The 17,215-nt window shown below is 42.6% G+C and overlaps 1 protein-coding gene across 1 annotated transcript in view; it reads right to left on the bottom strand.

The window, feature by feature from the left end:
• The window catches only part of galnt1 (UDP-N-acetyl-alpha-D-galactosamine:polypeptide N-acetylgalactosaminyltransferase 1), a 46,369-nt gene that overhangs the window by 15,373 nt on the left and 13,781 nt on the right, over window positions 1–17,215 (bottom strand). Inside the window, exons 2-4 of the mRNA XM_034102717.2 lie at window positions 11,456–11,569; window positions 442–581; window positions 186–354 (exon numbers count right to left, since the gene is read on the bottom strand). Of these exons, the coding sequence (XP_033958608.1) occupies window positions 186–354; window positions 442–580 (308 nt within the window). The 5' untranslated portion in view covers window position 581; window positions 11,456–11,569. The remainder of the gene's footprint in view (window positions 1–185; window positions 355–441; window positions 582–11,455; window positions 11,570–17,215) is intronic.

Below are 17,215 nucleotides of genomic sequence, written 5' to 3'. Positions count from 1 at the left end.
CCTGACTAACCTTTACAGAACAACTGTGGCTCACAGTGTGACTGATTGGCTTGCGGTTTATAACGCATCACCAGTGTGCACTATTCCAACAGTGGATACCAGTGAAAGCCATTTTGAGTGGAGCTTAATGAGTGGAATAAGAGAAAGTGACAGGACAGACGATTAGCTGCAGGGAGGCTGCTCACCCCTCCAGCCGGACGTCAGGCAGTGACCGATTGAGAGCAATCATCTCCGAGGCCATGAGGTTGAACTGGTTGATCTTGAACATCTCCTTCATCTTCTCCTGGTTGTCCTTCGGGATCACCACCGGCTTCCCCCCTTCACCGGGCCCGTCCCGCGGCTTGGTCAGGGTATCTGCAGCAGAAACACACACATTAAACAGGCAGATGACAGAGTGTGTCTCATTGATCACAGTTAATATGTACGGCAATATTCACTCACCTTGTCTCCCGGGCAGCCCTCTCTCCTTTTTGTCATCGCACTTGTTGCACTCGCTGAAGTAGAGCAGAATGAACATGTCCAGCATCACCCACACCAGAGAGGTGGCCAAAATCACCTTGCAGTAGGCGAACCTCCGCATCCTAATAAAGACATGAGACAGAAGTGGAAGAGAGAGATGTTTAAAGCTCTGGCTGAGGTGAGGAGTGATGGTTCACACAATCACAGTCTTGAGGAAAGCTCTGCAGAGGAGATCACACATATTTTTTACTCATATACCCCACTTCCTCCCTTCTTCACATATTTCAACAACTCCATTTGTCCTTCTGCATCCCTGTCCGTCTGTCCGTCTGTCCGTCTGTCCGTCTGTCCGTCTCTTATCTTATCTTTTGGCTGTCAAAATGAGCACTTGCTGAATTTCTGTTTCACTCCAGATAAAAAAAGAGTAAATCTACATGCACATTTGTAACGTTTAGGTTGGCGTTTGTCACCATTACAAGCACAGTGAACATAGATATGTGTGTTTTGGACAGGAGGTTTTATGAAGTCTTAGCAAAGCTTCAGCTGATTTGAAGGCCTTACACGGCGGAAACAGACATCTTGTCAGATTTCCCAAACACCCTGCAGAGTACAAGCCAATCTTCCCTTTATGCGTGTAACATACAAAATCCTTATGTGCTAAAGAGCAGTCGGAAACACTCACAGGTAAGCACACACACACACACAGAGCAGTGAGAGAGGAGCTGTGATAGTAATTGCTTTTCTTTGGCAGGGAGAGACAGACACAGCCACATTGAAATTCCTCTGCTCCCTTTCCCTCTCTCCTCCAGCACCGTGTCTCCTCTCGTTGGCTGACTCTCTGCCTCACTGATCCCTCAGGTTGCCGGCACAAGCAGAAGGGAGAAAATTAATTTGGCCACGGTGATTTCTCTGGTGCTCCTGGGAGGGAACATTTTTTTGTGCATAGCTAGCTTAGCTTAGTTTAGCTTTGCTTAGCGGCCACAGAGGATGAAGAACTGCAGAGCAGCATTTTCTAAATTCAACCTGATAGGATTCTGGCTGCACAAAATGCCTCCCACAGCAGTTCTCTCAAAGTTTTCTTTTTTTCAGACGTTTGTGCCTGTTGAGCCAGATGACAATGTAATAGTATGTGACCAGTTACAGCTGATTAAAGCTATGCAGTATATATTTTGTATGTATGTATGTATTAGGGCTGCTCAATTAATCGTATTTTAATCGCAATTACGATTATGGCTTGCAACGATTACAAAAACAACGTAATCGAAATAAAACGATTATTTATTTATTTTATTTTAATTTTTTTATTGGTTTTTCAGTTGAATTATGCTTAAACTTCAAGGTAATCAACTGTTAAAAACATACTGTTCAAAATTGTTTTCTCCAATAAATTGATGTTTTCAAAGAAAATGGATAATCGTTTTTAATAATCGTGATATCAATTATTGACCCAAATAATCGAGATTATGATTTTTGCCATAATCGAGCAGCTCTAGTATGTATGTATGTATGTATGTATGTATGTATGTATGTATGTATGTATGTATAGCAAGACATGTCTATAAGCAGAAATAACAAATTAATTAGGAAAAAACAATACTAACAACGAATAGCCAATATAACCATGCAAATTGTAATATATACACTCGCAATGAGAGATGAGGTCTGCAACAAATAGTCAATTACAGCGAGCACTATTTGTGAAAAGGTCATGCAGACTGCTGCAGTTTGATAAAAACCTAATTACTGCTGCCGGATGCTGAGCTGACCGCGAGACCTATCATTTCATATTTCTCATGAGGCTTGTCGTGCAACTCACGGGAGTTTTGTAACCTTGCAAGATTTGATCTCTCAAGTTGACAAAGAAAAAATAGGGCAGAGATACCACCAGTAGATAAGTCAAAGGCTTTGCTTGTAAGTACCCATAGAAAAAGAGATCATTCAATCAAATCGAGTCAACAAGGGTTTTGGCAAGGTTAATGAAAGAGCATCATGTTACATCAGTTTTTCATGTCTTTTATACAGAAACATTGTCCCCTCTGTGTAAAGAGATTCTGAAAGTTGCAGGATGAAAGATTTGCTCACTTTTTGTCCTGATCCATTTATTTAAAAACCTGTCTGAAAATGAGCTGATCAGATTTTGGCCACTTTATGATGTCATAACGATTTTTTTGGCTTGTGTAACCATTAGCCAATCACCAACCAAGGTAAACCCCCCCCACCTTATCACCTGAATCTCCTCCTTGAGCACCATTGAGTTCTTTTTAACCAAATATCTTTCAGAGGGGCGTGGGGAGGGGCTCCTTATTTTCATATAAAGTAACAGACACAGAATCAGCGCTTTTGAAACAGGGCTGAAACAGAGGGGTTTATGGGATGCTACAATGCACGATCTGTTGGGTATTTCTAGCCAAACACTTCAGAGACAGGTTGTATATATCTGAGACCTATCATATATTGATGAAAAACAGTATAATAGGGGACCTTTAAATAGAACATGTTTTAAATTGATTGGGATCGTCTAATGAAACACAAGTAAAATATATATACAGCCCAACAAATAGACTTAAGGCCCTGACACACCAACCCGATTTTGGGAGTCAGAGGCCGTCAGAGGCTGTCGGGCATTCGCGGCGCCGTAGTCAGGTTGGTGTGTCCCGCACCGTCGACCGTGACACGCCTTATTTGGACTGCCAGACCCGATGCATGGCCGATTCAACATGTTGAATCGGCCATGCATCGGGTCTGGCAGTCGGACCAAATAATCACTCTGATTGGCTGTTCAGCTAGCAAATCAGTGCATGAGAAGCGAAGCGGAAGTGAGGGACGTAAACAAACGATTTAAGAAGGCACACACAGACTGCTATTCATTTTCATCTCATCATGGCGATCTGGAATGATGCAAACGAAGACCTGCTCATCACCTTGATCCAGGAGAGGCCAGCTCTGTATGATATTACGGAGAAAATATACTCTTCTTCTTCTCTGTCTTCCGGTTGTTGCCTCTTTTGAATGACGAATACACACTACCGCCGCCTGCTGGTAAGGAGAGTTATTGCCACTCATGCACTGAAGTCGGTGCGGTGTGTTCCCGTGCGACACATGGCCAAAACGCAGGAGAACACGGCGAGGCAACAGCCGACTTCAGCGTCGGCTAGTCCTCTGGTGACTGCTTGGTGTGTCAGGGCCTTTAGTTTTATCGTCACTTATACAATGAATCAGCTTATCAAGTTAATGGACAGATAATCCGCTAATAATAATAATAACAGATAGTGATTTCAGCTTTATTATCTTAAGAATTTGCTGCTTTTGTTATGTGAGAACAAACCAAATATCTTTATGATTTGGATTGAACTAGGTCAGTGGTTCTCAAACTTTTTCTGTCAGGCCCCCCCTTTGGAAAAAAAAAAAAGTCGGGCCCCCCCAACACAAATAGTCAGGTTCAGTGGCGGCGCCAGAGATTTCTTTTGGGGGTGCTGTGGGGTAGCTTGACGTTTCATAGAGGGTGCTCAAACATTTAGGGTTTCCCATTAATGTACCGGGCGCTACAGTGGAATCTTCTACTGTAACATTCCCCACACACACACAGTGCACCCGCGACTGTTACAATGAAGCCTCGATAATCAGCTCACGGCATATAGGTGTAAGCAGGGGTAAAGTGCTATTTTTACAGGTGGTGTGTGGACCTCACATAGGGGGGTCCGGGGGCATGCTCCCCCGGGAAGATTAAAAGCATCAATCTGGTGCACTTTGAGAGCAAAATGAAGAGTTCTATGGATACATCTCTCAACACCCAGATGAAACAGAACTGTAAACAGATTTACTTTATGGATATTTTACAAATCACCCTTTTAAACGTTATTCTTTTTTTACTGTCATATAGTATTTCATACCTGTTTTTCATTTATTCTCTTATTTTTGTATAACTATAATGATCATATAAACATGTGCTTCGGAAATAATTGTTTACATTAATGGTGACCAAAACATTTGAGACTCACTGAGAGAGTCCTTTAGCTCACTGAGTCTCTCAGTCTGACAGGAGAGGACTCTCCTCCACTTTGTTGTTGAAAAAACTCCTTATATCCGTTAGCGTAGCTCGCTAGCAACAGAAGCTAACAACAATGATCTCCAGTCCCGGTGAGCTCTCTCGCGCGCACACAAAATGGCTCGTTCCACACACACACACACACACACACACACACACACACACACACACACACACACACACACACACACACACACACACACACACACACACACACACACACACACACACACACACACACACACACACACACACACACACACACACACACACACACACACACACACACACACACACACACACACACACACACACACACACACACACACACACACACATTAATGAAACACAGAGACCCAGACGTAATAGTACTGCATCATATTATTTTCGAATCAATACGTTTTCAAATTATGATTTTTTTATAACCAGTTTTCCTCCTGGTCTCTCGCGCCCCCCCTGGCATGCCTCTGCGCCCCCCAGGGGGGGTGCGCCCCCCACTTTGAGAACCACTGAACTAGGTCAAGCAAAGGAATTACACCACCTCATGTTGGGCTTGTGAAGTTTGTTTCTTTTTAAATAATGGATAAATCAAGAAAATAAAAAGCACAATAACTGACAATTAAAATATGTGCGTACTGCACAAATGCATTTCAATTTGTGTGGCTGAAAGTATAACGAAATATAAGAAAGAAGTATAATTTATTAAATCTAGAAATGTTAAGATACATGTTAACAAAGTTTCAAATCCCCCACCCCTCATGAAGTAAATGTAATAATAATATCACCTTTTAATTCCTAGTTTCACAAGAACCTAATTTACCGTGTGGGATGATTTTCACATGACATCCTGTGTGTGTGTGTGTGTGTGTGTGTGTGTGTGTGTGTGTGTGTGTGTGTGTGTGTGTGTGTGTGTGTGTGTGTGTGTTTTGTGGCATGTTCACACCATTGATTGCAGTTATGGTTCACCCACTAAGGTGTTACTATGTGAGCAGTAAGTGTAGAGACACCACATTTGTGACAGATGAGTGCAATAGTATGATTCTGTATCTTATCATAGCTTGGTTTGTACTTCTTATTTCTTTGTCATACAACCTGTATCTGTATTTTTTTGCAAGCCAACATTCAATACCCAGGTTATCTCCATTTTTAATTATTTGTAACCCTACACATAACAACATAGATGTGGTAAAAACCCTATCTAGTATGTTCCTTTTAAGTAATTGTTTGGAAATGTAACAGATCCTCCCAGATTTCCTCAAAGAACCGAATTGCTTGTCTCACGGTATGCCTCACTCCTCCTACAATTCTTGAAATTCCAGGATCAGCGGGAAGCCTGAAATCAGTCTCTGCTCTACAGTCTCTCTCCTCTCAGTTTGTCTGACCGCTGCTTGTACCGGCCCGGCTTGACCTCCAACAGAAACATGATAAAAACCTGATATCACAGCAGAGACTTGGATCCTTTTCACCTTTCCTGGCGCACAGGCAGAGCTCGGCACATATGCAAAACACATCACAGCACACTGGAGCGAGACACGCTCACATGGAGGCACTCCGCCTCCCTACCACATTAAACAGACACACAAATCTCCATCTGTGTGCTCTCTACCGAATCCATTAACACATCACGTTCCCTCCATCTTTCTTTTATTTCTCCATCCTTGCTCTTTCTCCCTCAGCCACCCCACCCCCAATCCCCTGTTCGTCTCCTAGTGATGTCGTCTCCTTTCAAGAGCGGTTGCCATCACTACTTCCCTACAAGAACACCATTTCCCCCTTCACATCCTTCTCTGTGTCTCTCTTCGTATCCCCCCCTCTCCTCTCCTCCACAGGCGTAATCCCTCTTTAGAGATTGCACAACCACAGTTTCTCACAACCACTTGGAAAAACTGTGGAGCGAGAGGATCCAGGACTTCACAATTTATGACTTGGAGCGGGGTGCCTCCTTCTGGGGTGCTCATGTTTATATGTGTAACAGAAAATGAAGAGGGAGGAGAGATAGTGTTTGTATGAGGGAGTGCCAATGAGAGAGGAGGATTTACGAGTTACTAATCAACACAAAGTTTGCGCTGCTAATTCATATAATAAACTGTTTATTTGCCTGCTCTCAGAACAGCCTAGTTTATTCTTTATGAAACCAGATGCCTTTTAATCAAACCACTCTCTCCGTCATTAACAAGTGTGTACAAATGCTCTTTCAAATCAAATCAAGCTTTATTTATATAGCACATTTATAAACGATTTTTGGTCGAGCCAAAGTGCTGTACATATAATAAAATTAGCCTGCCTACTTTGAAGCCCATTCAGTGAGAACACTAAGATGGTGCTGTTAAAGTAGCTGTCCTTGGCTAACATGGGCTTGATAAGCTCTCTGATGGGAGTGGCGATTTTCAGAACAGTTCAACTGGAGCAGGACGAAGCTAATATTAGGGAAGCGAAACAGAACAAGGCCGCCTGAAGCCCCGCATTGCTGGCTCTCTATGGAGTAGCTGATGTAAACTGCTGCTACTGGCAAATAGGTTGGGGTCACTTCATTTACCGTTCATAAGCTTTACTGCAGAACAGAGACTCCATGAAGCAGGAGAGAGAGAGAGAGAGAGAGAGAGAGAGACAGAGAGAAAGAGAGAGAGAGGAGAGACAGAGACAGAGAGAGAGAGAGGGAAACCTGCTAATGTTGATAGAGAGAAACAGTGTGTCCACGGCACCTGAGGATATTTTATTCATAGAATGCATTCGTACTGCAGATCTAGCATGTGTGACTGAATTCACACTTATATATTGCTTAGTACAAGATGTGCTCCAGGGTTTTGTATTCAATGTATTTCATCTTGTAGTTACAAGTTTTTACACTTAACCTTTAGCGAAAAAGAGCAGACGGTAGTTTCACACTGAAAACACCATAGATAGTTATTTTATGAATGTCGCGATAGTTTAGTCTGTAATAGGAAATTGTATTGATCACAAAATGAGAATGGCCAGGAACTGCGTGTATATGTAACATTTCTTCCTTTGACTCATGACGGGCTTTGAATATTAGGGCAGCCTCCTAAACATTGATGATTTAAAAAAACATTCTTGAAGCCACTCTTCTTTTTTCAAGCAAGGCCATTGTGGATGGAGCATCCAAGGATAACACCATCGCAGTGTTTACACTTTTACTAACACAATCTTGTCTTAAAAGGACCTAACTACAAAGCTACAATGGAGAGGAAATTGAAGCAGAGGGGGTGAAAGAAGCAGAGACGGTAAAGGAGGGCAACTCGATTCAGTTTGTTGCTCCGATGCTCTTTGCTCCTACTCCATTTTGACGCTTGTTTACCTTGAGTGACACTCCAGTTGAAACCTATCAGACGCCATAGAAGCAGGACGCCCCTAAGTGCGCCAAGATCTGAGGCACTCTTCTCTTTTTCTGTGTAGAAATGTGATGTTTTGACATCACAAATGCTGAACAAAGACAATAAAAGAGATTTGCGATCAATTTTAACTATTTATGTTTACTATATAAACTATATATATATATATATATATATATATATTGAAATAGTTAAATAAGCAAATATTGATTGAAAAATAAAACTTCTTCAAACAATAATGAACTGATATAATTGATGGTCAAAAGCAGTGGTTCCCAACCTTTTTCAACTCAGGGCCCACTTAAGAATCTAAAAAGATTTCACGGCCCACATTTAACCATAAAATGCTAAAGAGCATAAGAGGCTAAATGAAGTTCTCAGAGTACTTTTTATTTTAATTAGAAAAGGAGCTGGCCATCCGTAACAGACATTTTTATTACGAGGTTTAGTTGAATACTCGATTCTGATTGGTCAATTCAGAACACGTTGTTAATCCAGTAGAACAGACCGCTGTCAAGGACTGTAATGACCGTTGCTAAGGAGGATCAAGAAAAAAAAAGAAATTCTTAATGAAATGTTTCCACACAAATCATAATATTTTGCAAATTATTTGGCGGCCCACTTGCAAATTGTTGCAATGCCTTCGCGGACCACAAGAGAACAAGTATTGGTCAGACAGAAGGGAGAAAGAAAGAAGAGAGAGACATCGGAATTTAAAAACTCAGCGTAAGGCAAAGAGTGAAGCAGACAGAACTGCCCATGGCAGCGTGAAAGTCCCAGCTGGAATAGATTACCAATGCAAAGCTTGGCACAGGAGCAAAGTGGAATTAAACACTTAAATCTCCAATCACTTGCTTATTTCCGGCCAAAATCAATACACATTATTGTCACAGGGGGTGTTCCCTTGACGGTTGGAGAAAGCGCAGGAGCCTGGCTCTTCAGTCCCAGCAAACCAAAGACACACAGGCAGGCATTGCAACGGCTATAAGAACACACAAACCACAGCATTGTGCCTCTTGGTCTGTGTGCCGCCAGTGGGCTCTCATATCATACCGAGTGGAGGTTTTGTTTAAGCCCCTGTCACACTGTCCCGAAGTTGACACCCGATGGACACACGAATATGGAATTGTGAATTTCGCACGAAGATGGCCCCGAACCACACACGAAGGCAACATTTACATTACATTTAAGACATACAACTGCAACGAAAGTACCACAAACAATTATGTTAAAGTACTATGATACTGTACTGATATTTTCAGACTTTGTTCTTTACTTTCTCCGTCTTTATATGTAGAAGATATTACGTTTTCTCCGTCATGTTGCTGTTTCCATAGCAACAACAACTTCCTGTCAACTCGCCTTCAAAATAATATATTATATCCTTTTCAGTTTCACAGAACACACATTGGGTTATTTACATAATATGTTTACATGATTTTGTTGTGCAATAAAACAACCCGATGGACACACGATAAAGGAAATGTTCAAATTCGGCTCTGATCGTAGCAACATCGGGCTATTCGTGAGGGCATCTGAAGCCTTCGTATGACCGCCGGTGGAGTTTCTCAGGCTCCGGTAGCAACTTCGTGAGCGGTGGCAAAATCTTTGGCATGCCAAAAAATAGTCGAAGGACCTTGCGAAGGTTCATTTTCGTGTTGAATTCGTGTGTCAATTTTGCCCTTCGTAAGGCCATCGTGAGGGCATCTTGTTATCATCGGTGCCATCGGGCATTCGCCCCGATCAGAGTGAGGGCGAATGCACCGATGATAACACGAAGATGACACGATTTGACAAGATGCCCTCACGAGTGCCTTACGAAGTTGCCGCTCACGAAGTTGCTGCCGGAGCCTGAGAAACTCCACTGGCGGTCATACGATGGCGTAAGATGTTGCTACGATCACAGCCGAATTTGAACATTTCCTTTATCGTGTGTCCATCGGGTGTCAATTTCGGGACAGTGTGACAGGGGCTTTACACTGATCGGCACAGTTGAAGAAAAAAGGCACACTAATACTATTTACATAATTAACAACTGGTGTTTCCAGGGTCATCCACAATCACAAACACACCCTGATCAAATCCCAATACTTACAGTCTGAGCAGTTTGAACTGTAGGTTAGTGTGTCTGGCCTCTGCTGTGTGTCAGCTGCTCTCAGCGTTGCTTCTACCGCTACGTGTGTCAAGCAGGCCAGATTTACGAGGCTCTTGCATCACAGCGGGGCTTCCCTGTCTATTAACCTCTACAGTCTACAGTCTACCTGGATTCTTTGAACATAAAAATGTGGAATATGTAAAAAATATTACTGTGCTTTTACTTTCTAGTATTTTGCGGCAGATTGAATCATGTACAGCCGCCCTGAGCAAATAAGAGCAATGTCCCTGAATCTCATTACAGTTTCTGGAAATCAATATTTCATACAATGATTTGTTCTTCGAGAATTGTTGAGTACCATTTCTACTAAGAAATACTTGAAAGGAACATGTTCAGAACATAACATTTTAGCATGCATTAACACTACCATTAAAGAAAATCCGAAACTTGTGACCCCAAAGGAGTAAGTAGTACATTTATATACGCCCGCAACACATCATCGACCACACACATCAGGAAGAGACACACGTGTTTCACCTCCGTAAGCAAGCTAAGGCTAAGGATGCAGTGTTAAAAATAGATTTGTTTTTTAAACAAAAGAGTGATGGTAGATACAACCCTGCGCCAGTGGAAGCTCCTAAGCGTATGGTGATTGAATATGTCCCTGAATATATTAATTGTGCAGTGATGGGTTAAAGGTTAGCAGAATATCTATTTCCTTCATTATAGCTGAACGTTTAACACATATGCACACAACACATATCAACTCTATGTATTCAGACACATAACACTTTCTACTGTAAAAGGTAAGGATAAAGAAAAGAACATGCCTGATTAGCGCAGTCTAACAACCACAACTGAAAGCATCTGCAGTGACCCCAAGCAAGACAGTTACATACATTATTCACTATGGATTTGGTTTGTTAGTCCCATGTTAATTAAAAAGAATACAGCTACATTACTAACAATCACTCTACCAAGTCTATCTGTGATTTGGGAAATAAAAAACATCCACATCCTAATACATTATAATGTGTATTATAAACCTCTCTCTTCAATGAACATTGACCCGAGGCGTTTTCTCCCACTGCAACAGAAAAGGCTGTTCGTAAAGAAAGCTATTATTGAATCTGAACAGCAGTTTGGACTCTGCTAAAATAAGTAATACCCAGAATAATACAACACTAACCATAGTATTGCGAGTTCAGAGATAGGTATAAACATACATATTATACAATATACTTGAGTGAGTGACATCAACAAAACCAAACGCTGTAGGAAGAAGGTTGAGGTGGTGGAGGGAGATGTAGCAGCAAGCATTGAGGGCACCAACCGAATAATAGTGTGGACTGACAGGTTATGATAAACTTCTGAAATAAACATTACATTAACTGTCTTTTCTGCAAGTCATTTTGTTCGTATTGCAGTTCTTTGTCTGTGGAAAAATACGTTGTGATAATTTGCCAACTGTAAAATATAAGTGACCCCCATCATTCATGCTCATACCTGTCCAAGTGACTAATGGGGCTCTCTGGTCAGATGTGCAGGGTGCTCCACCAGCAGAGGGGGCGGAGCTTCAGAGATCCCACTTCCTCCTGTGCGCGTCACTCAAACATGCTCCTTTACCAAAAGAGGAACAGACACAGAATAAAAACATGGTTTCAGTGCAGAAAAACAGTACAAGAGCAGCATGCATGTGAAGAAGTTATGCAACAAATCTCGTGTGATCTTAAACCAGAGAATCTGAGCCAGGGAATAATCTGAAGGACCTTTGTCTTTATTTATCTCTTTAACATTACAGTTACAGTATGTGCATTGGGGACTGTGGTCAAACAGCTCGAGAAAGAAAGCGAAACTGTTCCGATCGTACCTCGGATTGCCAAACCACCAAAGCAACCACAGGAAGCCCAGAGAGAGAGAATGTCAGTCAACGGCCTCAAACATACTTCCTGCTTGTGCTCACACAATAATAACACTTATCTCTCTCGCACTATCACACCGTCAGAGTCACAATGTCAACAGGCATGTTTCCAGTTACATCAACACTTCCCGGTGTTGGTGGAAATGCATCATCCTCTTCCAATCCAACCTTTATGAAGAGAGGACTCTGGAACGTTTTCAGTCGTTTACAAACTGCCAGCCTGGCTGTGTTTTTCTTTACATTGTGTTAAGTCAATTGCCCTTAATCCTTCCACACCCACTTCAAGGTCGAACCTAAATAAGTACTTTCTGCCAGCCTTGGAATAAAAAACAGAAAGGCAGAGAAGACAGAGGGATGGAGGAGAGGAGGGATATGACGGATTGACAAATGACGGATTCTCAAATCTGCTCATTTCAAAGGATTACTGTTTTAAAAAATTCTCAGAGACTAAAAATGAGCGTGAATATGACTCGGTGTGTAGGCATACATGCATGTGTTTGTGCACGAGTGTGTGTGTGTACGATGTGAGAGTGTGTGTGTCCTTCATCTGGTCCTTGGCCTACTTTAAAGCCAAGTCATCACTCCTAATGGGGCCTCATATTGCCAGCCTGTGTGTGTGCTCAGAGTTTATATTACAAAAAAAGAAGCATACCATAAATCTCTCCCTGCCGGCCCACACACTCCTGCGTTAGTGAGTGTGAGGAGGCTGTACTGCAGTGCAGGTATGCTAAAGTGTGTGAAAGGCCCTAACAATCAAAAGCTGTCTGTGTGTCTCATCCTCCTCTCCTCCCTACTTTTATCTTTCTCTCTCTTCCTCTGTCACAGGTCATAAACTGTCTCTCTTTCCATCCCTCTTTCCTCTCTCCTTTTATCTTACACACACCTACACAACGTTTGAGTGGAATGTAATCCATCTGCAAATTGGAAGCAGGACAAGCAAGAGCTTCTATAATAATCATCAGATTCCCCTGACAATCACAAAATGAACCTACAGAACACCACACACACACTCTCACTCTCACACACACTCACACACAATACTGCAGCACAAATAGCAACCAATCTCGGTCTCTGTGGGCAGAGCGAACCTCTTCCTCTCCTCAATCTGTTCGTGCCCTTCTGTAGTCGCTGCAGGAGAACTATATGATTATGAGGTAAACAACAAAGACAGCAACCACAAAGGGCAACAAAGACAGCCAATGAGCACATAGAGACAGAGAAAGAGGAAGTCAACATTGTACAACTGTACTTCATTACTGTAAAGCACGTAACAGTTTTGAATGAGAGATGTCTGTGTTGGTGCTCAACTTTTAAAAAAACACATATTTTGCACATTTTAGGCCAAAATTGAAATATGGTTCACCATTTTGGAAGGAATTACATTTTTTGACAGTTAATCCAGCATACACTATAAAAACATATCATATATTCCTGTCATTGTGTGACATTATGTAAGGGTCTCAGTGTTTCCCCTAGGATGGAGTCATAGCAGCGGTGCTAAGGCACGTGGGCCTAGCATAGTGTGTGCACGGAGCGCGTGGAATTTTTTAGTGTGTGCACGTGCGAAGAGCGCCCCGCCAATTTGTTTCTATGTGTCTGCCAGCACAAGAAAGGCTCTTGAGGCCTAGTACCAGGACCGGTTCTACCTCACTGAGCCTCTCAGTCTGACAGGAGAGCTCTCCTCCACCCTGGTTGTAGAAACATCTACTTCTTATATCCGTTAGCGCAGCTAGCACCAGATTCTAATAACAACAGCGCCGGTACCGGTGCGCCCTCTCTCTCTCTCCCTCGCTCTCTCGCTCCCACGCTCGCATTTTGGCTGTGAGCTACGGGTGCCTGATAAGCCAACATCCCCCACTTTCATCACTTACAGCGCCCATCGTACAGGGCAAATGAAAAGTGTAAACGGGGTGAAAAGGGTGTTACATTTACTTAATTATGAATGTTGTTACACCAAGGCCGAAAATTAGGATGAGCGCCAACGGTAAAAAAAAAATGTTCCCCTCCCAGAGCTACCAGCGCAGCGCCCCCCAGATCTGGCGCCCTAGGCGACCGCCTATGTCGCCAAAAATTGGCCCTGCTTAGTACATACAGTGGCAATGTCTGTTTTTTTGGGTACCTGGCTGGCGCCCCCTAGCAGCGGCGCGCATATTTCAGCAGCGGCGCTGCACCGCCACTATTTGTATATAGGGGAAACACTGGGTCTTAACCAAACAATGTATTTTTCATAGAATAGTATTTGTATTTCTTGACATCTCTGCAGCACCATACTATTAATCAGATTGGTATTTTGACACTTATTTTGCAAACAATTAACGCTCCCCTGCCATTTCTATAATTGTACCAGTTGATATTTCCTTAAAACTCTGATTCATTGTTCAGCTCTCGCCTGTGTGATTCATCGGGCTGTTCTCCAGCAGTTCTATGTTCTATGTTGGGAGCTCTTCCAACATATGCAGCGACCTCAGATTTTCCTCCACCTGGGGATTAACTGCTCTACTATTAAAAAGAAAACCCTGACCTCAGTCACTCAAAACACAATTATTAATAGGACTGCAGCTATAAGACAGACCTACTTTTATACAAACACACTATGTTGGCTTACAACACGAAGACACACAAGTACTCCTCATACATCAGGATGCCATGCCCCAGTGGTCCGGCGACAGATGGACACTTATGGCGCATTTCCACTGCAGCGGGTAGCCCCGTTTAAGCGTCCTTAATAGTCCAGGCCAGTTTTTGGTGGCCTTTCAATATAGCGTAGCACCGGCTAGCAGGTACTTTTTCCCTCTTTTTCCGGCCCCATAAAATCAAGGTTCTATCAGGCCAGGGCTGAACTTGTGACGTCAACACTCTTGACTGCTGATTGGTCAGAGAGAATCGTCACAAGATCGCGCGCGAGATCATCCCTAGCGTCGCATATATATCTAGAAGCAAGCTTGCAGCATTTTTATACACAGCATTTTTGTAAACGGAGGAGCTACAAAAATGGCAACGTCAAAGAAAAGCACACCGTGGTCGACCGAGGAGGTGACGAAGTTCCTACATCTCATTGGGGATGATAAAATCCAGCGGGAGCTCGACGGAACAACTCTAAATGTGAAAAAAATAAATAAAGCCGATCGCCCCGCCTACACTGCGTTGCTACCCCAGGTCCTAAACTGTAATGGAAATGCGCCACGGCCTCGGACGGCCAGCCCGAGGCCTGAGTGAGGACGCTTAGGGGCGCTTAAACGGGGCTACCCCGCTGCAGTGGAAATGTGCCATTAGGCCCAATCCCAAATTACGCCCTACACCAGGGGTGCCCAATCAGTCGATCACGATCCCCAAAATATAATGTTCACTCCGAGTGGGAGGATGATTATTTTTGTATCTATTCCAATTCAAAGTCCATCTGTCTCATCTGCAATGCGAGCGTGGCTTTATCGAAGAAGGGTAATTTAGGAGCGGCATTTCAAAAACAGTGCACAAACGCTACGAGGCGGAATTCCCTCCTAATTCTGCCCTACGCTCCCAAAAGGGGAGGGGCCTGAAAGGACAGCTAAATGCACAGCAGTCCATTTTCACCAGGCCCAACAACAAGAGCAAGGCTGCTACCATAGCATCTTATCGTGTCAGTCACGTTCTTGTGAAACACATGAAGTCTTTCAAGGTAATGCTTAAAACCAAGGTAATGCTCTTTTCAAAAGCAAAAAAGACACCAGAGCCTGTTTTAGATATTGTAACTATGCAAGGAACAAAACTTGAAGTTGTTGCCTGTTACAAATACCTTGGTATCTGGCTTGATGATTGTCTCTCTTTTAAACTTCATGTCAATAACCTGCTAAAAAAACTGAGGGTTAGGCTAGGGTTCTTTTTCAGAAACAAGTCCTGTTTCTCGCTTGAGGCCAGGAAAAGGCTAGTCACTGTGACCTTTTTACCTGTGCTGGACTATGGGGATCTGATGTATATGAATGCACCTGCCCATTGCCTGGTCAAGTTAGATGCTGCGTATCACAGTGCACTGAGATTTGTGACAAACTGTAAAGCATTAACCCATCACTGTACCCTGTATGCAAGGGCTGGTTTGCTTTCACTAACTGTACGGAGGCTCAGTCACTGGTACATTTTTATATACAAAGCCATGCTAGGGAAACTTCCATCTTATATCTGCTCCCTGATCTCACGGAGAATTGTAAGTGGCTACTGCCTGAGATCGCATGCTGTGGTTTTATTAAATGTGCCAACTGCTAGGATTGTCTTAGGGAAGACAGCTTTTAGATGCGCAGCTCCTCTGTCTTGGAATAGTCTGCAAATTAAATGGAAACTGAACAATCTGGTGCCACTAAATGTTTTTAAAGCTCAGTTGGATGCTACTCAATCGGAAGCTATTGGTACCTGTTTATGTGGATAATTATGTAAATGATGCTGTATAATGTCCTTTTGTTGTTCTGTTTATGCTTTTATGTTTCATGTGGAACTACTTGAACAGGTCTCCCTTGAAAAAGAGATCAATGATCTCAATGGGATTTATCTGTATAAATAAAGGTTTGAAATGAAATGAAATGAAGTTAGATACCATTATTAATCAGCTGTAAGTTTTAGTTTGTTTGAACTTATTCATTATAATTATTGTACAAAATGGTATAAGATAAAGATTATGGTCTATTATCAACTCAGGTTAAGAAACTAGTGTTGCTTGCATCCTATTTTAAAAAAGGCATTTATTTTTATACTCTACTAAAATGCAACAAAAAAAGGGTTTGATTCTATTAATTTTGTCTTTTTTATTGCACTTTGGCAGCAGATTCCTGTGTAGCTTCAGATCGGAGTTGTCTTATTAGTAAGCCTAATTTATACTTTTGTATAATAGCAACACTACTCAGTTTTATACAAGTAGAAGTGTGTATTTACCTGGCAGTAGGCTGTCAGTAATGGCTACGCCTCTCTATTTGGACTGGTAGATCTCGGCAGACTGGGAACTTTAAAAGTAGCTCTCGGTTAAAAAAAGGTTGGGCACCCCTGCCCTACACCCTGACCCTACCTCTACACACTCCCACTCAGTGACGGAGTGAACTCTGTGGAGTGACACATGAGGCTCCCTCCTGTCAGATGGAGGGAGTAAACACAGCAGCAAGCTTTGAGACGGCCTCCCCTCTCCCGCAGAAACAGAAAATGCCGAAACTGTATGTAACAACGGTTTCAAATCAGCATCTATTTAGACAAAACATTCTATCAAGGATGTAGAATACCTTGGTTGAAGGACATTCTACCCAGAGACCCAAAACAAGAACTGATTGGTTGCTTTCTTTTCTAACACAAAACCACTGAAATGCGTAGTGCATGGTCCGAGAAAGACAAAC

This window comes from Pseudochaenichthys georgianus, chromosome 16, assembly GCF_902827115.2.
Source record: "Pseudochaenichthys georgianus chromosome 16, fPseGeo1.2, whole genome shotgun sequence".
Classification (NCBI taxonomy): domain Eukaryota; kingdom Metazoa; phylum Chordata; class Actinopteri; order Perciformes; family Channichthyidae; genus Pseudochaenichthys; species Pseudochaenichthys georgianus.
The sequence above is the reverse complement of the archived record's forward strand: the minus strand, read 5'-3'. Positions and strand labels throughout refer to the sequence as shown.